At 47.1% G+C, this 22822-nt stretch overlaps 1 protein-coding gene and 1 pseudogene across 1 annotated transcript in view; one reads left to right on the top strand and one right to left on the bottom strand.

Annotated features, from left to right (window-relative positions):
- Positions 1–1208: 1208 nt before the first annotated feature.
- LOC116155046 (U6 spliceosomal RNA) lies at positions 1209–1308 on the bottom strand (annotated as a pseudogene).
- A 3473-nt stretch (positions 1309–4781) lies between these two features.
- ZNF541 (zinc finger protein 541) overlaps positions 4782–22822 on the top strand; it is a 31037-nt gene continuing 12996 nt past the window's right edge. The window contains exons 1-8 of the mRNA XM_010991684.3: positions 4782–4824; positions 10917–11321; positions 13304–13547; positions 15278–17108; positions 18929–18987; positions 19236–19395; positions 19598–19771; positions 20671–20995. Of these exons, the coding sequence (XP_010989986.2) occupies positions 11015–11321; positions 13304–13547; positions 15278–17108; positions 18929–18987; positions 19236–19395; positions 19598–19771; positions 20671–20995 (3100 nt within the window). The 5' untranslated portion in view covers positions 4782–4824; positions 10917–11014. The remainder of the gene's footprint in view (positions 4825–10916; positions 11322–13303; positions 13548–15277; positions 17109–18928; positions 18988–19235; positions 19396–19597; positions 19772–20670; positions 20996–22822) is intronic.

The following is a 22822-nucleotide window of genomic DNA, read 5'->3' as shown; positions in this document are numbered from 1 at the left end:
GTCTGGTAGGAGAAACAAAAGAATTACAAAAATTACCAAAAATAGAAAACAGAATTGTGAAATGTGTTTTCTAACATACAAAATAGAGGGGAGGAGGGATATAGCTCAGTGGTGGAGCGCATGCTTAGCATGCATGAGGTCCTGGGTTCAATCCCCAGTACGTCCATTAAGAAAGAAAAGAAAAGAAATACAAAGGTTTCTCTACAGATAAATACATACCTAGAGATGCTCCTATTTGCACCCCAAAGAGTGTTCCCAAGAGCGTTTTGCTGACAGCAGACACAGCATTATAAATCAACTATACCTCAGTAAAAATGTTTAATTCCTTTATAAATATACCACAAATAAACATACAGCAATTTATCCAGTGTCCTACAGAAGGACATTTTCTTTTTTTTTTTTCCTAAACCTTTGATTCTGGAGAAATTCTCGATTTACAGGAAAGTTGGAAAGATACTCACCTCCATACACCCCTCACCTTGTTTCCTCCAATGTCAACATCTGACGTTATCCCAGTACATTTGTCAAAACCATGAACTCGGCACTGATACATTACTATTAACTGAATTGCAGTCTTTGTTGAGATGTCACTACTTTTTCCACTAATGTCCTTTTTCTGTTTCAGAATCATCCAAGGTTTTTTTTGGGGGGGGTTTGCTTTTTTTATTTGCTATAACAAACATTGCTTCTTATGATTAGTCTTGTGCACATCTCCTAGGGCTTATGAGTAAGTTTCTCTACAATTTCTGGATTTGCTGGGGCATAGGACACAATACATCTTTAATTGTATTCAATAACTCAAATTTGTTCTCCCATGTGACTGTACCAATTTTAGCCATTACCAGTAATGTGTGAGTTCCCCTTGCTCCACCTGATACAAAAAAATTAAAAATTTGCCAAACTGGTGGGTGTGACTGAATATCTGTGGTTTTAAACCTTGTTATCGTGGTCAGGTCCCTTTTCCTGTGTTTCCTCTTGTATGAAATGCCTTTCCATATCTTTTGTTTCTTGACGTATAGTCAGTTTACAATGTTGTGTCAATTTCTGGTGTACAGCATAACAGTTCAGTCATACATATACATACATATATTCATTTTCATATTCTTTTTCATTATAGGTTACTACAAGATATTAAATATAGTTCCCTGTGCTATACAGTAGAAACTTCTTGCATATCTATTTTATATATAGTAGTTAGAATCTGCAAAACAAATATGGAATGCTTCACGAATTTGCACGTCATCCTTGTGCAGAGGCCATGCTAATCTCTGTATCGTTCCAATTTTAGTATATGTGCTGCTGAAGCACTGTTTGTTTCTTTATTGGGCTGTCACATTAATTTGTAGCCTTTTAAAATCATTTCTGAGTGCTACATCTTTGTGTTAGGTGTTGCAAGGATCTGTCTTTGTCCGTAAAGTGATCAATGTTTGTCAAAGGACAGAAAAATGTTAGTTTACTTCAGGAGCTGAAGTCTTGTTCTTTAAACTCTCATCTACCCACTGGCCAGGGTCCTCATTTCCTCTATCAGGGGAGAGATCACACCACTGTATTTTTTTTAAGGTTTGCTAAATAAATGAAGAATCCCTTCTAAATGGAAGGCAGGTGTTTAATTACTCTCTTTGCATAACCTACAAGGCCCTACATGCTCTGCCCCTAGTTTACTCTTCACTCGTATAGTTCTAACCACATTGGTCTCTGCTGTCCTTCAAATGGATCTTTGCCTCAGGGCCTTTGCACTTGCTCTTCCTTCAGATATTTTTATAGCTCCCTTCCTCAGGGTCTTCTGGTCTTTGCCCCATGTAACTTTGCCAGAGAGGCTTTTACTGACTTGTATAAAATAGCATCCTCTGACATTCTATCCTCTTTCCATACATTTTATTTAAAGAATAACCACAATGCATTCTAAATGTATTTTCCTGTCCCCCTCTACAGGTATGCTGTTCAGTACCAGAGCCACTAGCTACCTATGGCTATGGAGCCCCTGAAATGTGGCTGGTCTGAATTGAGATGTCCTGTAAATGTAAAATACACACCAGATTTTAAAGAGTCCCCCCAAAAGTAAATTATCTCATTAAAAATTTTTTGTATTGATTACATGTTCAAATAACATTTAGGGTTAAATTGTGTTATTAAAGTTTGTTCCACCTATTTTTTTAAACCTTAAAAAATGGCTACTAAGAAATGTAAAATTATGTGGCTGGCACTTGGGGCTTGTACCATAGTTCTATCAGATAGTGATGCTCTAGAACATAAGAAACCAGGGATGTTTGACTCATACACTGTGGTATCTCAAAAATGAACAGAAACTCAATAATTTTTGCTGAATGAAGAAATCCAAAAGTAGGATGCCAGTCCTTTTCCTCTCCTCTCTTTCCCATCTACCTCAGGGATCTATATTTTTAAAAAACAGAATTTAGGGAGAGGGTATAGCTCAGTGGTAGAGTGCTGTGCTTAGCATACATAAGTCTTGGGTTCAATCCCCAGTACCTCCATAAGTAAATAAGTAAATAATGTAGTTACTCCCCCATCCCAAAACTTTGAGGCATAAGTTATAAGAAAATCGCCCGTTTTAAGTGTATAAATCCAACGACTGTAAGCCACCACACTGTGCACCCATCGCTCCAATCCACTTTCAGAATATTTCCATCATCCCAATCAGACCCCTCGTGCTGGTTTACAGTCGATTCCTCATTCCCACTCCCAGGCAACCGCGAATCTGCCTTCTGTCTCCCTAGGTTTTCAATACATGGTTTCCAAGGAATCAATTCTCTGGCTAAATTGTTCCAGGGCTCAAACGTCTTGGCCAGTCAGCACCCCCGGGCCATTGCTCTCCCCGGTTTCCATCTGTCCTGCATCACAGCTCAGCACAGAGCCCGACCCATACATGGCTCAGGGTTTGCCCAAAGAAAGGCGGAGCAGATCGCGTCCTGCTTTGTGCTTCTCCAGCCCCACACCTTCCCATCCCCACTGCAAGGCAGGTCTCGGTGGCCTCTGCCTCCGCCACGGCCTCCTCAAGAGCACTGGTGGTCCTCGATGGGCCCCACGGTCCTGCGAGAACAGCCCCTGCTCTCATAACCCGCCACCACGGGAGACTGCAGCTCAGAGCCGCCCGCAGGCAGCCGGAGTTCCCCGTGCTGCGTTCTAACGTCGCCCTGAAGGAACAATGGCCAGAGAAGGCAGACCCTCCGCCTCCCGGTGTGGGTCGTGGCGGGGGGGGGGGGGGTCAGCCCCTCCCCCCGCAGACCCTTTCCTGCTGCACCTCCACACTCTCCCGCCCCCAACCGCCCTCCACCTAAAATGGCGACCAACTGCCTCCTTTCCCGCCAGCCTCTGGTCACCTGACCGCGCCAAGCCCCGCCCCTCGCGTGGCCCCGCCCCTCAGCGGCGGCCGAATAGTCGCAGAGACTGCGCGGCCAGGCCGCACGCGCCAGGAGCCTGGGCGGCGCGAGGCGAGCGCGAGGCCGCTCGGGGAGGCGCGAGGCGGCCCGCGGCCGCGCACGCGCACCCTCACCGGGGGTGAGCGGGGCGCTCCGGGGACGGACCCGGCTGCGCGTGCGCGCCCAGAGGCGTGGGGCCGCTGGGAGGCCCGCGAGGCGCGAGGCCAGGCGCGCGAGCCCCCGGGGGCGGGTAAAACCCGGTTGCTGCTACCCCTGTCCCCTTCCCCTTCCTCCCTATCCCGCCCCTTCCCGCCCCTTCCCGCCCCTTCCTCATTCTTCAACCCCTCCCCCTTTTAAAATCTAGTTCATTTATATATTTATTTTTTAGGGGGCCCCATCTCCCTTTAGAGGGGCGCAGCAGGCACGGCGGGCACCCCTCACCCTGTGTCGCGCACGCACCTTCTGCACCTCAACAGCTCTGGGCCTTGCTGCACCCCCGCAGCCCCTTCCCCTTTGGAGAAGACTCTCCTCAGAAGCCCCTGGCCCACTGCACCCCCTTTTCTTTCCTACCCCACCCCCCCAGGCCCCAACTGCCCCGTCTCAGCTCCCCAGCTCGCGCCGCGGGCCCTACCCGACCTCCGCACTTTCTGCATCTCGGCCTTGCATTCGTCCTTGGCTTCCAGGCCCCTTGTGCTAAAAATTCTTTTTCCTCTTGAATAGTCCTGCTTTAGGGGCCCCAGATTTGTTTCTTTTTAGGATCTTCCAGCAAAAACAAAAATCTCGCCGCTGTTCTTTGATTTTGCCCCTCCCCCTCCTTTTAGGAACTTCCTCTAGCAAAAAAAAAAAAAAAAAATTACTCTTTCTTTCCCAGAGTTTTCCTCCATTCCGGATCACTTCCAGCAAAAATTCTTTCTTTTCACCAAAAGTCGCCTTTTCTGAATAGCTTTCCACCGATAACAATTCAGTCCTTCCATTTTCTATCCTGTCTAATATTTATTTTTCCAACCCTCTTCCCCAACTCTCCAACAAAAATCCCTTTTCATCACTAGGTCTACCACAATTAGGCTTCTCCCAGCAAAACTCTTCAGGCTCCTGCCCAGCGGGGGAAATAAGGAAAGGAAAAATAACTCCTTTAACAACAGGACCCCTTTTTCTTCCTAGAGCTCCCCAGTTTAGTATTGCTTTCTTCTTTCTTCCAAAAATCGCCCATCTCCCCCAGTTTTACAACCTGTGTCCTAGCTTCTTCGGTATGCCAAGTTCTGACTGCCTCTTCCTTTCCACTACCTGCTTTCAGGGCAAAAGAAGTTGGATGAGCGTCCTGAATTTACTGTCCAGCGTTCAAGAAGGAAATTTCCAATGATCTGACTGTCACCTGAACCCCCTTCCTTGTGGGGACTAAACTGGGCCCTCTTGTTGCCTGGAGTTTCATTTACTTGCTCTTCTTCTGGTGAGTTTCTTCCCTTTGCACTTATCCAAGAACTTCTACTTTGTCAAATGGGCTCCTTGCTTTCTCAGAAGGGTTTCTAATCCATCCAAGGGTCTCTACCAAATGGTGAGTCCATTACAAGTTGCAACTTTGGGAAGTCAGATAAGGAAAAGGGTTATTTATTGTACATGTTGACTGCTTTGGATGAATGCAAACATTTATTAGATTGATGTATTTCATTATTTATTGCAAAGAAATATTTTTCTCTTCTCTAGCTCAGCAACTTAGATACCTTTAGGGGATGGACAGGGAAGGGCCCATTGTGTGGCCAACCAAAGACTGTGGTCCCCATATAAGTGATGCCAGCCAGTGGAAATGGCCAAGTGGAAATGCCAGGGCAGTGTTGGCAGAACTTTTTCTTTTTCTGAGAAGAAACCAGAACACTGTCTTTATGTGAAACCTTGTGATCTTTAAATGTTGACAACAAATTTAATAACTATAAAGACAGTGTGGGGTCCTTACAAAACATGTTTGCTGGCCACCAGTTTGGAATTTGGGGGTTTGGGTTACACAGACCTACACAAATACACACGTGTTTGGGTGTATGCGTCCATGCTGGACTTTGTCTTTTCAGAGCAGTGGTTCTCAAACTTTTTCATCTTAGGATCCCTTTACCACTTAAAAATTACTGAAGACCCCATAGAGTTTTTGTGCAGGTGAACTATATCTGGTGAAATTTTGCTGTATTAGAAGTTTAAACTAATAACTTTTTAAAATTTTTATTAATTCATTTAAAAATAGCAATAGTAAACCCATTGTATATTAACATAATTGACATTTGTAAAAATTTAACATTTCAGAAAACAAAACATTGAGTGAGAATAGTGGTATTGGTTTTCATGTTCGGAGTCATCTGGAGTCTAAAATCTGCTTCTGCATTCAGCCTTTTGAGATAAGTCCTGTAGCTCCTGGTAAGTTTCACTGAGAATGAGAAAGGCAGATAACATCTAAATATTATCATGAAAATGATTTTGACCTCCAGGACTCCCTGAAAGACTCTTGAGGACCCCAGGAGTCCTCAATATGAAAACTGCTTTCTAGATTTTAATCCTTATCAGCATTTGTCTGCTAAGACCAGCTTGTGGAGTGAGAAACTTAGATGCCTCTTTTCCCCATTTAGTTAATTCTGTGTAAGAATTTTCTCTGGAAAGTACAGTCATAGCCTTCTGATTTCTCTGTGTCTCTCCCTTTTCCCATGTAAGCTTTAAAATCGGCTTTTTAAATGAGTGATCAGAGGAAATGAGTTAACCTTCTGGTTAAACATATGTATTGGTTACATGGCTAGAGGAGGAATCTTCTCTGATTGTTCAACTTAAGGATGTAGGTGCCAGGTGTAGGACAGGAGTCCCCATCTCCAGCGTGGAATCCTAGCATAGTGGAGTGGTCAAGTGTGAGGGCTTTGAAGTCAGACTTCCTGGGGTTGAATCCTAACCTTGATTTTGGGCAAATTAATATAATTTCTCTGGCCTTTATTTGCCTCATCCGTAACATAGGGTTAATAATATAGTATATGCCTCAAAGGAATGTTGTAGGAATTAAGTGAAACAATATACAAGTGGTTGCAGTAGTGCCTGGAATATGATAAAGCTTTGGTCAGTGCTTGCTATTATAATGGTGATGATTATGGAGTCAGGCAGGAAGATAAGTGAGGACTCTGGGAACTGGAGGCCATGGCCCTTTCCAGGGATATCCATTGTCCCCCTCTCTGTCCTTTTGTTAATTCTTAGGAAACATTAAATCTTAATAACTTTCAAGGGAAGTCAGAAATTCATATACCTAGTTGAAATCTCCCCATTAAAAAAATGCTGGCGACTAAACCAATTGTGTAGGTCAAACAAAACAGGAGTATAGTTAGCAAAAATGCTTGGAGTGGGAAATAAGGAAAGAATTTGCATATCAAGGGTAAAAGCTGCAAGTCTCTTCTGTCTCCCAGCTCCCAACAACCTGATGGTTGTATTGAGACATGATTGCGCTCTCCTGGGTAAGAGAGAGGGAACGGAGGTGCTTGGAGCTGGGAGTAGGGGGTAGAGGCTGACAGACCAACAGGTTGGGGCTTTTCAAAGGGGACGAGAGGTGGCACAATGGAATCCTGTCACTCATCAATGAAAGGACACTGGGAGCCTTCTGTGATCAGAGTTCTGTGCCAGGCAGGATGCTGTGAGAAGTACAGACATATAAGGCAGAGTCTCCGTCCTCTCAGAACTTCTAGTCTGGAGGGAATGGAAGAGCCTGAAAGATCGTTGAAGTCTGAGGTCATTTGGGATAAGAGTTAAGTGGTTGTCAGACAAGTGCTTATCCGAGTTCAGAGGAAGGAGAAATAATCTCAGACTTAGTTATCTTGACTGTATTCTCTATAGTGGAGGGGGGCATTTAGGCCTGATTTTGAAGGGTTTCATTTGGTAAAGCTGAATAAAGAAAAAGTGGTCCAGGGAAACTGCACAAATAAGGGTCATAAATATTCCAGGGCCGGTACGGCATATAAATGAGTGAGGTGGGAAGGTGGGAGAAATTAGGGAGTGGTGGGGACTGTGGCAAACTGGAGCGTGCATGCTGTGTCTGAAGGCAGCTGTGGCTTCTCAGCTCCAGCCAATGTTGTTTCTTGGACTCAGTGTTGACAGATTATCCGATCTTTCCTCCCAGATATTTAAATAGAAGTTGGAAAAGCTTATTTCAATGCAGTGTCCAATGTGGTAGCTGCTAGCAGCTCTGTAAATTTAAATTTAATTAAAATTAAATAAAATAAAAAATTTAGCTTGTCGGTTGCACCAGCTGCATTTCTAGCTGCTCATCAGCCACATGTGGCGAGTGGCTATCATTGGACTGTGCAGATGAAGAACATTTCCTCCAGCACAGAAAGTTCTTTTGGACAGTGATGGGCTGGCCAAAAGAACTCTGACGGATTTTTCCACTTGATAACCAATTGAAAAATATTGAAATTTACTGCAGACTAAATAAAATATCTTTGTAGACTAGGTAGACATTCAGATTGTTCCCTTCCTTCCCTTCAAACAGTGCTACAGTAAATACTATTTACCTAACTGCGGATTTATTACTGTGGCCTAGAAGCATATGGTAGGTTACTTTCCTGATAGGTTGCAGCATTTCTTAGAAGAATCCCTTTCTCCTTCTACCCCTACCAGTCGTGGAATGTTGGCCTATTTTAGAAGAAAAAAATAATATTGCTTTGGATCCCCAGTGTTGACTTAAATTATTTTTTCAACTGGTAAACAAGGCCTAAATGATGATAAAATGAGGCTTAAGTTCCTAAAGCTTACAGCTCTTGTGCCACCATAAAGCCGAAATCAGTGTGCAAATTGAAGACAAATAAAGCAACCAAACAAATGTAACTCAGATTACAAATATTAACTTAATGAGAGGGATGCAATTTTGCTGAAACTTAACTGCTTCCTTGAAACAGATACTTTGCAGACTGCCCCACTGGGCACTTTTGGGTTTAGCAGTTCTCTGTGGTGTCTCAGATCTCCCGTCCTTTTTCTGTTTGAACTGCAGCAAAATTTCCACTTGTACCATGATGTCTGTTGGCTTTAGTTGAGCCCAAAAGCATTATCATGAGCTAAATCCATCTCTATCCTCTTCTCACTAGCCTGTGGCAATTAAAGCCCTTTCCTATTCAGCATTAGTGGCATTAGTGAAATCATAAACATGCCTCAGGCATTGAAAGCAAGTGGTAGTTGTGCTGGGTTAGAAGGTGGTAATCCAGTAATCCAGATATACAGATCTTCTTCTTCAGGTTGTTCTCAAAATGAAAACACAGTATTACAGAGTTCTTGGAAAGAGTAGTTGAGTGCTTGGGAATGTCTCCAAGTTTCCAAGGGACCAGAAACCCTGCCCTGTGGGGACTAGCAGGGAGCTCTGTACCTAGAAGGCGCTAAAACTTGTTGAATTGAGTGTATCTGTTGACAGAACAAGAGCGCATTCAATATTGGTTGGCGGGGGATGGGGGGGTTGCTTTACTGTCTGGAAAAGGATGTAAATGTCAAAGCATGACGTCTGGGCTTCCGGGTTGCCTGTCCGAGGTTGTCACTAGACCAGTTTGTTCTATGGACAGTGGGAGGTTATGTCGGAAGGTGGGTTGTTTGGCATTTGGGGGAATCCAGAGACATTCAGTCTCCCACCCCATCCCCACCTGGCACCTTTTGTGTTTTCTAGTGTAATTGGTGCAGTGCAATCTACAGTTTAATTTATAGAAAATCAATATTGGGCAGAGGGTAAGAATACAAGCTCTAAAGTCAAAATATTTGAGTTTAGAATCTAGTTCAGCTACCTGTGGCTCTATGACTTTGGACAAATGATTTACCCTCTTAGAGTCCCTTTTCTTCTCTGCAAAATGGAGGTAATAGAACCAGTCTCTGGGTTGTGAGGAGTGAGTGAATTCATGCACATAAATCGCTCAGTGTGATCCCTGAGCAGGAGAAAATGCTTAAGATTTTACTTTATAAAATACTGCTTTCTGTTTCTTTTAAATAATGCTTTATGTTTTATACTATTAGCTTGTTTTTATTACTCGGCAATGAAGGAGATGGGTTCTCTTCCCCTTGGAGTGCCGAGAACATTTCATAGCAGTATGGTAGAAGAAACTTTGGAATTGGCAGAGAAATTCGTCTTGCCTCAGAGTATAAACATCTATAATCTGCATTCTCTTGTCTGCAATTTAGAATCTCCTAAAGCTCTGAGAATCCTGAGGTGTCTCAAACCTCACTTGGTGGCCCAACCTGAACTTACATGTTGCCATTTACAGACTGTATCTATTCCATTTACTCTGAGTTGTCAAGGGTGTCGATGCAAATAATGATTTGGTCACCAGGTACTGCCCTGGACCCACAGGGGTTACTTGCAGTGTGGCATGTGCATTGATGTACCTTTCTCTATCCCCTAGATTCTGAATTCTGAAACTCACTTGGGTCCCCAAGATCTGGTACAGGATTTCAGACCTGCATTCAGCTTTAATTTGAGCTCCCTCAGTAGGGAGCTTACACAGACACCCAGGTAGACTCATAATGTAAAACTCAGATGTTGAGGGCACAGCTGTTCCATTGCATGTCAACATGAAGTGTTTAGAAACAGTAGAAACCTACAGCCTAGGAAACTAGGCCCAAACTCCAGTTACTCTAGGATCCGCTGGATTTGTTATCAGTGAGTCATCAACTGTTTGTTAAATGTGGACAGAGTTATTCACAGTAGCCCGGATACCCGTCAACAGGTGAACAGATGAAGAAAACATGCTCTGTCCAGACAGTGGAACAGCGATCATCTGTGACAGGGAGTGAAGTGATGCTTTGTGCCCCAGTGGCGATTTACCTTGAAAATACTGAGCTTTGTGAAAGAAGCCAGATGGAAAAGGGCTGCCTATTGTTTGAGGCATTTATATGAAATGGATGGTCTTCTCCGTACTTTATTTGCATGCATCATAATTTTTGTTGTTAAAAAAACTGGACACTTCGAATGTTATAATGTGGTGACTCTGGGAATCAGATTCTCACCCCTGACCCCAGGCTTTGCTGTTGCCCACTGTGGGTTGTCATTGTTTGTTTGTTGAGTGACTCTTCTAAGCTATCTTGGTAAAGACTGTATTTTTTTGTCATGTGTGGTCAGTGAAGTCTCTTCTGTCAGCTTAGTTGTCAGCTAGCGATTTGACAGAGATTTCCTTAAAAGTCCAGACCAAAAAACAACTCACAGTCTTTGCAGCACTTGGGGTGTTACCTGTCTCCTGAGCTTGGCTATGTATTAAAAATGGTCTTTTCTCATATTTTTGTGTGTCTATAGTTGGAGAAAGAGGTGAGTTCAGTCCATCATGTTGCCAACAGCCTTTCATTTATTCCTGACAACGGTATTATGATGGGGGGACTCACATGCTCCATTTACAGATGGGGAAACTGGGGCTTATGGAAATTCAGTGACTTGTCCAAGGTCACATGGCTGTTAAGTGGCAGAGAGCAGACCCCAGCACAGGTCTGTTTGAACTCCAAGTCCACTCTCTATCCACCATGTGTGTTACCATCTCATAATCGTGATTCCTCCTCGTTTGTTCTCAGGAATTAGACACTAGCAAGAGCTCTCTCCTCCCTGACTCCCTACACAGCCTTGCTTGTCTAGAGAGTAGCTCTTGGCCCAGACCTGGCAGTGGAGAGCCATGGACCAGTACAGCCTTGAGGACGAGGGCACCCTTCCATCAGAGATGCACCTCCCTTCGTTTTCCGAGAGCCAGGGGCTCAACTGCAGCGACACCCTCAACCGGGATCTGGGTCCCAGCACACGAGGCCTGCTCTACACCAGCCTGAGTGGCTTGGACTTGGACCCCAGCCTCCCAACACCCGACGTGCCCAGTGAGGCACTGGAGGACAACTTGGACACCCTGTCCCTGTACTCGGGGAAGGACAGTGACTCCATGAAGCTGCTGGAGGAGTACACAGATCCGGAATCTCAGACCTCCGTTCAAGGTGAGGCTGTCCACCCGGGTCCAGGGCCTGGTGGGCTGTTTGAAAGTTCCTGTGGCCAGTGAGGGGTTGAGTGTGCATGGATTGGTTAAGAACGTTTTTCTCCCACAGGTGAATAGGGAACAGTCCCTTTTTTCCTACCTGGGAATTGTTCCCAACTTCCTAGTCAGGGAAGCTGAACACTGATCCTGGGGAATAATGTTGAGAAACATGGATGTTTGGAGTTGTCCCGATCTCGTGTGTGGGGTGGGCAGACCTTTGAGTTGATGGGAGATGCTCCCACCCATCACCACATCTCAGACACTCTTTTTCCATGTCCAGAATGAACTGGGGTCCTGTCCACCTGCTCCTTTGTTGTCTGAGCTTCCTCAACCTCGGTGTCTCCATCTGTGAAGTGGGATAGTAACACCCACTCTGATTCCCCCGAGTGACTGCTATAAGAAGCAAAAGAAGAAATGAATGTAAAAGCACTTCACAGACTATAAAGCATTGGACAGATGAGAGTGATTTTTACCAACATTGTTAGAATTAATTTCAGACAGTCCATTGATTCAGTTCTAAGTCCTTCTCTTCCGCAGCAGAGAAGCAAAGCGAGAATTAATGGAATAAAGACCTTGATTAAATCTTTGGTTTGCCTTCAGGCTTCCCCTACAGGATAAATTTGATTTTTGTCTTTCCCCCGCTTCATAGGTTCTCAGGCAAGTTGCTTAGGTAGGCTGACCAGGAAGAGTTCTTTGATATTTATAATCACACCGCATGCGTGGCAGGCCCCATCTGAACTGGCCCTGCAGAGCAAACGTTAGTGTTAATTGGGATAAGGCAGCTCAAGAAATGTCCTGAGCACTTGCTAGAATGAAAATCTTCTGAGGCCTCCGGCCCATGTACGATGTAGATAAGCCATTAGCCTGAACGGGAATTCCAGGAGCTAAGAACACAGCAGTGGGCCTGCAGAGGCCTTGTGTCCTTGGCCCTTCCGTTTCTAGTGGTTTGAAATCAGCTTGTCTTTACTCTTCATTCACCAGATCTACCTCTGGCCCTTGTAACACAACTGAGGCAGTCTGCTCCCTCCTCCACACCTCGGCCCTTCAGATATTTGCAGACATCTCCCCTCTCCCACCTGCCCATTCCCAGTCCCTTCCCCTGCCCCTCAGAGGACAGGATTTGTGGAAATGCCTTTTATCATTTACCCAGGGAGTACAGAAACATGGAAAATTCAGATCTGCAATAAGAGGAAAGCCAAAATGATCCATAATCCTACCAGTCAATCCCATTCTCGCCATTTGATTTCTGTTCAAATTTATTTTTCTGTTTTAAAGACCAGATCATTTCTGTTTTTCCACAGTCTGCTTGTTTCTCATGTAACGATATAGCACGAACACCCTTTCACGTCATCGGATATTTTTCTACAGTTTTATCTTAAATGTTTATGCTGTAGGCCATTGGAACCAGACGCAGGCATCCACGTGCCCTTGTGTCAGATATTAGGTGGTTCTCACATTACACCGAGAAAAATGGTGCTGCAGTTCACTTGCTTGCCACTAACTCTTTCTACAGATCTACGTTAATTTCCTTAATCAAAAGACCCAAAGTGGAATTGGCTGGGAGAAAGGATTTATGCTTTTCTAAAGTTTTGGATTATATTTCTGGATTGCACTTCCGAGAGTGCCATGGATGGTATAGTCAGAAAGCCCTGCCCGTCATGGTCACTCTGTCCTGGTAGCTCCCCCCCCCCCCGCCACCCCGCCACCCCGAGTGTGGCACCAAGACTGGGTGCTGCCCTGCAGGCATGGCCTGACCAGGGTCCCTTCTCCCAGGTGCCTGGTCTGAAGCCTTGTTCTCTCTGTGAATGAAGCTGCTGCAGTTGGAGTGAGGTTTCTTGGCCAGCTCTTCCCAGGTCCACAGGGGCTCTAAGAGTGCAGAGTTCTCTGGCCGCACTCTGCAGTGTCCCTAGATGCCTGTAACCTGTGCTTCCTCCCTGTGTTTAGACCTGGGGCTTGGGACGCTCAAGGTGCTGAAAGAGGCTGACGAAGGTGGCAGAGCCGGCAGTGGGAGCACGAGGAAAGGCAGGCGGCAGCACGGCTCCCCTCAGAACCCGCTTCTGGACTGCAGCCTCTGTGGCAAGGTGTTCAGCAGCGCCAGTTCTCTGAGCAAGCACTACCTGACGCACAGCCAGGAGAGGAAACACGTCTGCAAAATCTGCAGCAAGGCCTTTAAGAGGCAGGACCACCTGTATGTAGGAGTCTGGTCAGGACATGTCTGTCTGGGGTTGGCAGGGAGGGGACACGCGCCCATGTCCTTTTCCTCTCCTCCCGTCCACCTGCCCCCTTTCCTCTTTTGGGTTCCCCAGGGGCCTGCGGCCTGTGCTTGGATGCAGACTCCATGTCTCACACCACCAGGGTTCCTGGGGCAGGTCCCACGCTGCCCTGGCCTGGCTCTTCCCAGCCTCCAGGTTCACACCAGGGAGGAGGGCGCCGCTGCCGTTTGCATACGGGACCTTGGTGGTTAAAGACACGTGACGACTCCCTCCAGAGGCAATCTTGTCGTGGAGGGAGTGGGCTAACTCTGTAGAGAAGTGTCCAGAGGCCCTGGTGGGTGTCTGAGGAGGCGGGATCTGCGCTCCTCGAGGAATATGTGTTGGGGTAACACTGGGGCAAAAGAGGTCCTGAAACGCCTGTTTCTATTACATAGTAGTGGAGTTTTACTTTTTTCTCCCTTTTTAAAACTCCTCCTTTTTAACTCTTGGTTTTTTCTTTTTTTTAACTCTTGATTTAAAAAGCAAGCTCATTATAAGGGTTGGGAGCAGAATTCCCTCTGTTCTTCACGTTTTAGAAATAATAAGCTTTTCTTGCTAGTGAGGAAGGAGACAGGTTTTTCAAACCAAGAGATCTGCAGGTAGGGGAGGACCACCCCTTGCATTTCTACAGCGCTCTCAGCCTTTACAGAGGGCTCTGATGGAACCTGCTTCCATTTTATTCTCTCCTCTTTATCCCCAGCCCTTGGATAGGAAGTAATTTGCTCATGTCACAAGTTCGTAACAGGACTAAAAAGTGGGTCTCCTAATGCGTTCTCTTCCCTCAGATAGAAACCAAGGGTCTACCTTTGGGGAAGGGTTTTGTTATTGATTGTACTACATTTATTAGAACTGTCCAGAGTAAGACTGCTGGGAACCCAAAATGTGAATTACTCTTTTGTTTGTATTTATAATACATTAAGTAGATATTAAATGTGATATAAATATGATATATGTTCGTATTCATTTATAGTTACAGAAATTATAGCCACATTTGGCTGTTTTCTAGAAAATTTTTACTGATTGGGCATCTGGTTTTTTGGGAGGTTTTTTGTTTGTTTGTGTGTTTGCAGTGGGGGGGGTTCCAGGTAGCTATCTAGAGGAATCCTATGGGAAGAGCAAGGCTCCTTTGTTAAAGGAAGAATCATCCCCAAGTTAGCACTCCCTCAGGTGCATGCCCAGAGCTCTGATTCTCAGGGATGCTAAAAGGGGCTATTTGAAGAAATGGTTCTGTGCTCAAATAAGTTTGAGAGACGTCAAAAGTTAAACAGATGTGTCTTTATCAACTATGTGGCTTTTCAGTTTGCTACTATGAACCTCCAAGAAGCAAACTGTGTTTTTTCAAAACTTATTTGCCAGCTGAGCCCAAGTACCCAGGGAGCAACTCTGGAGACTGATGTTCCTTGGGAACCCACTTTGGGTTACTCAGACTTGACTCCCCAGTTAACTTTTCCTCAGATAAGGGGTTTGCTTGAGGAGGATGGAAGGAGCACCCCTCCCCAGTGGCTTGACCGCAGCAGGGGCCACATAAGTGTTCCCTCGTGGTGCTGCGTGCAGTTTCTGAACTGTGGTGTTGCTGTACCACTGCCCCTGGGAACACGCTTAGGGTCCTACGGTGGGAGAATGGACCCAAGACCCCCGCTGACCTCCTCCTCTCATGTGATTGCAGGACCGGACACATGCTCACCCACCAGAAGACCAAGCCCTTCGTGTGCATCGAGCAGGGCTGCAGCAAGAGCTACTGTGACTACCGCTCCCTGCGCCGGCACTACGAGGTGCAGCACGGCCTGTGCATCCTGAAGGAGGCCCCCCCAGAGGAGGAGGCCTGCGGGGACTCACCCCACACCCACGAGGCGGCTGGCCAGCCCACACCCGGGGGCCTGCGGACCCTGGTGCCCCCAGAAGCCAGGTCCCCCGGCTCCCTTTTGCCCAGCCGAGACCTCCTGCGCTGCATCGTGAACAGCATCGTCCACCAGAAGCTCCCTTCTCCCGGGCCGGCCCCAGACATTGGCGAGGGGAGAAGCACTGCCTGTTCCTGCCCACCCTCATCCAGGTCCTCCTCCTGCGCCCCGGCGGGCACCCTGGCAGCCCCAGGAGCCCCGGGCCCTGAGGTTCCTGAGGAGCCTCAGCCCCCACGTAAGGAGCCCGCTGCTGATGTGTTCACGGCCGTCCAATCAAGGGCAGCAGAGAACAACGGCCCTGATCCGCTGCTCCAGCTCCCATCCTCCCTGGAGGGCTGGCCTGAGGGCGGTCCCCTGCCCGCCTGCCTGCCTCTGTTCCGAGGCCAGACAGTCCCTGCTGGTTCCCAGACTTCAAGCCACAATTTCCAGTGGCTTCGGAACCTGCCAGGCTGCCCTAAGAACAAAGGGAACAACATGTTTCCTGTCCACAAGCCTCCTGCAGTGCCGTCTCGGGAGGGCTCTGAGCCAGGCCCTGGGCTCAGCAGTGCCTCGCCCATGGGGGAGTCCTCACCCAGCTTGGGCACTGGTCTGGAGGACGCACTGCCCTTCCCTCCTGCATTCCTGAAGGCGCCTGGGGAGGCCTCAGGCGACCCCAGATATGCCAGCGGGGAACATGAGTCCTGGGCTTCCAAGAAGAGCAAGTTTGACTGCGATTCCTTCTCGCGGCAGAACCCTGGGGAGTCAGGCCTGCAGGACATCCAGAAGCCGAGTGGCCTCTCATCGGATGCCACGCCGCTCTTCCGGCAGCTCTTCCTGAAGTCGCAGGAGTCTCTGGTGAGCCACGAGCAGATGCAAGTGTTCCAGATGATCACCAAGTCCCAGCGGATCTTCTCCCACGCCCAGGTGGCAGCCGCCACCTCCCAGCTCCCCATGCCTGACGGCAAGCAGGCTGCCCTGAAGTCGCTGCAGGGGACATGGCCGCAGCAGCCCCTACCTCTAACACCCACTGTTGACTCTCTCCATGCTGGCCCCGTGAGCCCGGAGCCAGAGGGCTCCCCAGCCCGCAGGAGAAAATCCACATCCACTTTCCCCAGAGAGGCCTCCCCCAGCAGCAGGAGCCGGGACTCAAAGGGAGGGCCAAAAGTGGCTGCTACTTCGCCAGCCATCACAACATCATCCCTGGACCCTCCCGGGAATCCAGACATCTCTCTGGCCAAGCAGTTGAGATCTGCGAAAGGGACCTTGGACCTGGGGGACATTTTTTCCCCTGGGGGCCCTCGGCAGACCCAATTAGGAGGGGATGAGCCACCTGGAGCCCAGCTCCCTGGGAAGCAGGCCCAGGCTGAGAATGGCACGGCTTCTGGGGCCACAAAAGGTGAAAAGGGCTCAGCCTGTTCCCGGGGCAGAGGCTACAGGCTCTTCTCCAGCAACTCTAGGGCGCAGCGCTTCTCAGGCTTCCGGAAGGAGAAGGTGAAGATGGATATGTGCTGCACAGCTTCTCCGAGCCAGGTAGCCATGGCCTCCTTCTCGTCAGCCGGGCCTCCAGCGGATCCCCCGCAGGACTCCAAGTCCAAGCTGACAATATTCAACAGGATCCAGGTACTGGGGCCCCTCTCAAGGGACCTGGCCATACGGGAGCCTTGTCGTTACTTGTTTCCGTATCTCTTATTGGTCTAGGCACCTTATTTAATCTCAGTGAATTCTCAGATGCAGTTTTACAGTGGAGGGAACGAGGGTTCAGAGAGGCTGTGGTTCCTCCCATCACCACCGCCTCTCACACACAAAGCAGAACGAGGGCTTCAGAGTTGTCAGAGATGCTTTGTGTCATCTCGTTTCTGCTAAACTAAATGTTTTCTGCTTGCTTTCTTCCTACCTTTCACTTCCTTTTGGATTTGCCTCCTTCACTCCTTCAGAGGATATCAAGGTAGAGCTCTTTCTCCCTTAATATTCCTATGTGAGATGGTGTGTCCTTTCTGGTCGTGAGTCATGGGTCCACAAGTCCGACTTGGCCCCTGCTGCACGTCTGGCGCCAATGTGCCCTCGTGGAGCATGGGTTGGGTCCCTCCCGCATCGTGCCCACGAGGTCCTGGGTACTGAGAGCCCAGCCACTTCTCTCGTGATGTGCTGAAGCCCAGCATCCTGTCTGTCACACCACAGTTGCCTCCCCCTTCTCCTCTTTTTCTCCCCCTCCCCCACCTTTTTTAAAACAGCTTTCACATATCATCTCTTTCACTGTTTTAAAGTGTACCATCCAGGTTTTAGTATATTTACAAGTTTGCTTAGCCATCACTACCATTTGCCAGAACATTTTCATTGCCCCCCCAAAAAAACCCACACCTTAGTTGTCACCCCTGATCACTCCATAACTCCCAGCCCCTGGCAACCGTGAATCTCCCTTCTAGCTTCATGAATTTGCTGATTCTGGACACTTCAGATAATTGGGATCATATACAGCATGGCCTCCGTGTCTAGGCTTCTTTCACTTAGCATGATGTTTTCCAAATTCATCCGTGTTGTAAAGTGGATCATTCCTTTTTGTGGCTGAGTAATCATCTGTTGTATGAATATAGCATATTTTGTTTATCCATTCATCAGTTAATGGACATTGGGTTGTTTTAACTTCTTGGCCAGTGTGATAACTCTGCTGTGAATATTTGTGTACAAGTTTTTGTTTGGACATATGTTTTCATTTCTCTTAGGAAATAACCTAGGAATAGAACTTCTGAGTCAGTGGGTAACTCTCTCTGTTTACGTGTTTGAGGAACTGCCAAACTTTTCCAAAGAGCTGTAACATATTATTTTCACACCCAAAGTGTATGAGGGCCCCATTTTCTCCACATCCTCACCAACACTTGTTTGTTGTTGTTTCTGTAATTGAAGTGTAGTTGATTTACAGTGTTGTGTTAGTTTTAGGTGTACAGCATAGTGATTCAGTTATACATATATAAATGGGTGTGTGTATACATATAAAATATATATATAATATGTATATATATATTTTATATAGAGGTACTGGGGATTGAACCCAGGACCTTGTGCATGCTAAATATGCACTCTACCACTGAGCTATACCCACCTCTATATATTATTTTTCATGTTCTTTTTCATTATAGGTTATTACAAGCTACTGAATATGTTTCCCTGTGTTACACAGTAGGACTTTGTTATCTATTTTGTATATGGTAGTTTGTATCTGCTAATCTCAAACTCATAATTTATCGCTCCCTCCCTTTCCCCTTTGGTAACTATAAGTTTGTTTTCTATGTCTTTAAGTCTGTTTCTGTTTTGTAAATAAGTCCATTTGTGCCATTTTTTTAGATTCCACATATAAGTGATATCATATGGTATCACTTGTCTTTCTCTGTTTTCTCTCACGCCTCATTTCTGACATGTTGGCTTGGATATGTTTTCATCTTCAGGGCGGAAACATCTACCGGCTCCCCTATCCGATGAAGGAGGAGAACATGGCAGGTGGATGGTAAGTTCAGAAGCCCCTTCCTGCCCTCACTGAGAAGCTCAACCCTTCAGGGGTCCTCTGGTGGTCTTGGCATGCTGGCCTGGGTGAATGAGCTCCAGATGCTTCCCTCCTGAAGGGGCCTGCCCCAGGCCGTGGAGAATCAGGGGATCGTCTCCATTTCTTCAGCTTCATGGAGAGTGGTCAGTGGTCAGTGTTCAGGGATGAAGTCTCATTCTCCCATTCTTCCCTCCTGACATGTCTCCCTGCAGCAACCAGCACAGTGGTGGCCCTGCAGACTGGGCAGAGCCAAGGGGCACTTACATCTGCAAGAATTGCAGCCAGATGTTTTATACAGAGAAAGGGCTGAGCAGCCACATGTGTTTTCACAGTGACCAGTGGCCGTCACCTCGAGGGAAGCAGGAGCAGCAGGTGAAGGGGCGGGAAAGGGGTTCTGTGCTCACCGGGTTTCCGACAGACTGCGGAGGAGTGACATCTCAGGACGGAGATGTCCTCCTGAGGGAAGCCTGGGGGTGGGGCTGGGGGGCAGGAGTCAGGGCCCTGCTACTCTGGAGGGACTCTTTGCTCCCTGCTTACTGTTCCTCTTAAAGGGCTGTCTCTTCTCTGTGTGTAGGTGTTTGGCACGGAGTTTTGCAAGCCGCCAAGACAGGTGCTGAGGCCAGAGGGGGAAGAGCATAGTCCGCTGGGAGCCAGGAAGTCCTCGGACAACATGACTGCAACCCCTCTGGTGGTCCCTGTGTCAGGGCCTGTGGCACCAATGAACCGCCCCCCAGGGAACATGGCCAAGGTGGGTGCTGGTCAGTCCACCAGTCCTGCCCATGCGAAGTATGGAAAAAGCCTAGACCAAACACCTCAGAAAATCCTGACCCCAGAAGAGCTTGGTTTGCATGATCGTTCATTCATTCAACCTCCTCTGAACATCCTGTGTCTGGCTCTGTGCTGGGCCATTCTGGGGACACTAAAACAACCACAACAGTCCCACCCTTGTCTCCTGGGGCTCCCAGTCCAGCGGAGTAGATAGACCCATCCCCAGACAGTGCCAACCCGGTGTGGGTTTTGCGGGGGGAGAAAGCTGTGGGAGCCCCATGGGGGTGCCAGAGCCTGAGGAGGTCAAGGAGGACTTCCTGGAGGAGGCGGTAGTGGAGCTGAGTCCTGGAGGCTGAGAAAGAGTAAGATGGACAGAGAGGAGGGGAGATTTCATGGAGCTGAGAGAGCATAGTAAGTTCAAGCCGTAATGGAAGACCCCACCTGGAGACGTTCATGCTGGGCTCAGGGACAGGGCACATGATCCCATTGTTTGTCCCACAGGAGCTTCTGTCATTTTGAGGGGAACAGCTTTTCCTTTTGTCATACTGTTGCACTGCATCTCTGGCCCCCACTCTTTAAGTGCCAGTCATTTTAACAACTGACATGGTTTCCAAAATGCTCTGAGTGAGGGCCCTCCTTGCAGGTGTGGGTGCATGAGAAGGCTCCGACCTTGACCGTCGCCCTACTTCGGGTCTAGGGTCTGGCTCAAGCATGGTGGCCCTGCTCTGCTTCCTCTGCTGGGGGCTCTGGGTGCAGACATGCTGGGTGTGTGTCTCTGGTCAGTACCCCTTTCCCACTCTCATGCCATCTTGAAGACTGAGCTGTGGGGCAGGTGACCTCAGGTGACCCGCTGTGGTTCTGAAGTCTCTTCTTGTCCAGGGACAAGAGAAGGACAGGGAAGAGAGAGACAGCAAGGAGAGCAGCCAACACAGAAAGCGGAAGAAGCGCCCCCAGCCCAAGGCCTTGTTCGTCCCTCCTCCATCCTCCACGTGTGGGGAGCCTGGCCCTGGAGGATGCCACCAGAGCTGCCTGCGCTCTCCCGTGTTCCTAGTGGACCGCCTCCTGAAGGGACTGTTCCAGTGCTCTCCCTACACGCCACCCCCAATGCTCAGCCCCATCCGGGAGGGGTCTGGTCTGTATTTCAACACCCTCTGTTCCACGTCCGCTCAGGCCGGTCCCGACAGGCTCATCAGCACCATGCTTGGTGAGTGAGGATGGAGCTTGCCATCTCTGACCATCTCGGGGGGCCAGCGGCGGGCTGGGTCCACTCCCTCTTGTAGATTTTGGTCCAGCCATTCTCTCTGGTGTTTGCCCGGGTCTGGTCTTGGGTACCATTTCTGTTCAGAAGTATCCCAGGACCATCTGGGACCAGCAGCCTTCTAAGTGCCTGTAATTTAATAGCCATGAAGAAAATAGAGGCCATTTGGCCTAACCACCCTCCTGCCTGCCCTTTCAAGTAATCTTTAAAACAGCTTTATTGAGATGTAATTCACACACAATGTGAACTACCCATTTAAAATGTACAGTGTTTTTCAGTATATTCACAGGGTTGTGTATCCATCACACAGTCTAATTTTAGAACATTTCATCACCCCCAGAAGGTGCACTGTATCCATGAGTAGTTGTGCACATGCCCCTAGCCCCCAGCTCCTCAACCCTGGGCAGCCACCAGTCTACCAGTGTACTTTTGCTCTCTGTAGGTCTGCCTATTCTGGACATGTCATATAATTGGAATCAGACTGTATGTGACTTTTTTTGTGTCCAGTGTCTTAGTTTAGAATAATGTTTTCAAGTTTCATCCTTGTAAAAAAAAAAAACCTGAGAGAATAAAGGAAAGCAAGCATAATTTATAGAGTTTGTTATATTAACCTTCTCATTTACCATTTCTGATCTCTTCACGTATTCTCGTGGTTTGAGTTACTGTCTGGGATGTGATTTGTTTGCTACAGTGCAGTTCTGCTCCTTGTTACTATCACCTATGTTTCTATGTTATAGGCCCACAACATATACTGTTTTATGCAATTGCTTTTTAAGTCAATTAAGATATGCAATCATGCTTATTTTTATAGTTGCCCATATAATTATATGTACCAGGGCTTTACTTTTTTTTTTTTTTTTTTTGGTTTGGATTCAGGTTACTATTTGATGTCATTTGCTTTCAGTCTGAAGAATGTTCTTTAGTATTTATTTTTATTAGGGAGATATAATTCACACAGCATACAGTTCATCCCTTTAAAGTATATAATGTAATTTTTTTAGTATATTCACAGAGCTGTGCAACCACCACTACCTTCAATTTTCAGATATTTCCATCATTCCCAAAAGAAGATATTAGCAGTCACTTCTTTCCACTCTCCCCACCCACAAGCCTAGATCATCACTAATCTACTTTCTGTCTCCATAGATTTGGCTGCTCTGAGTATTTCACATAAGTGTAATCATACAGTGTGTGGTCCTTTACAAGTGCCTTCTTTTACTTAGCGTAATGTTTTTAGGTTTCATCCATGTTGCAGGATGTATCAGAACTTCATTCCTTTTTGTGGCTGCCTTACTATTTCTCATAAGACAGGTCTGCTAGCAACGGATTTTCTCAATTTTTATTTACCTGGGCATATCTTTATTATACTTTCATTTTTGAAAGATAATTTGCTGGATATGAGATACTTGGCTGACAGTACTTTTACTTTCAGCAGTTTGAGTATGTTGTCCCACTGCCTGCTGACTTCCATCATTTCTGATGAGAAGTCAGCTGTTCATCTTACTGGGGAACCCTTGTATGTAACAAGTTGTGTTTCTCTTTTTGCTTTCAAGATCTGATCTTTATCTTTGGTTTTCAACATTTTGCCTATGATGTGTCTGGATGTATAGCTCTTTGTGTTTATCCTTCTTGGAGTTTATAGAGCTTCTTGTCTATATATATTGTTTTTCATCAAATTGGGGAACTTTTCAGCCATTAATAATTTAAATATTTTTCTGTCCCTTTTCCCTCTGTTTCTGGTGCTCCCATTACACGTATATTACTGCAGTTAAT

This window comes from Camelus dromedarius, chromosome 9 (assembly GCF_036321535.1).
Source record: "Camelus dromedarius isolate mCamDro1 chromosome 9, mCamDro1.pat, whole genome shotgun sequence".
NCBI classification, from domain to species: domain Eukaryota; kingdom Metazoa; phylum Chordata; class Mammalia; order Artiodactyla; family Camelidae; genus Camelus; species Camelus dromedarius.
This window is presented reverse-complemented; position numbering and strand designations above follow the sequence as displayed.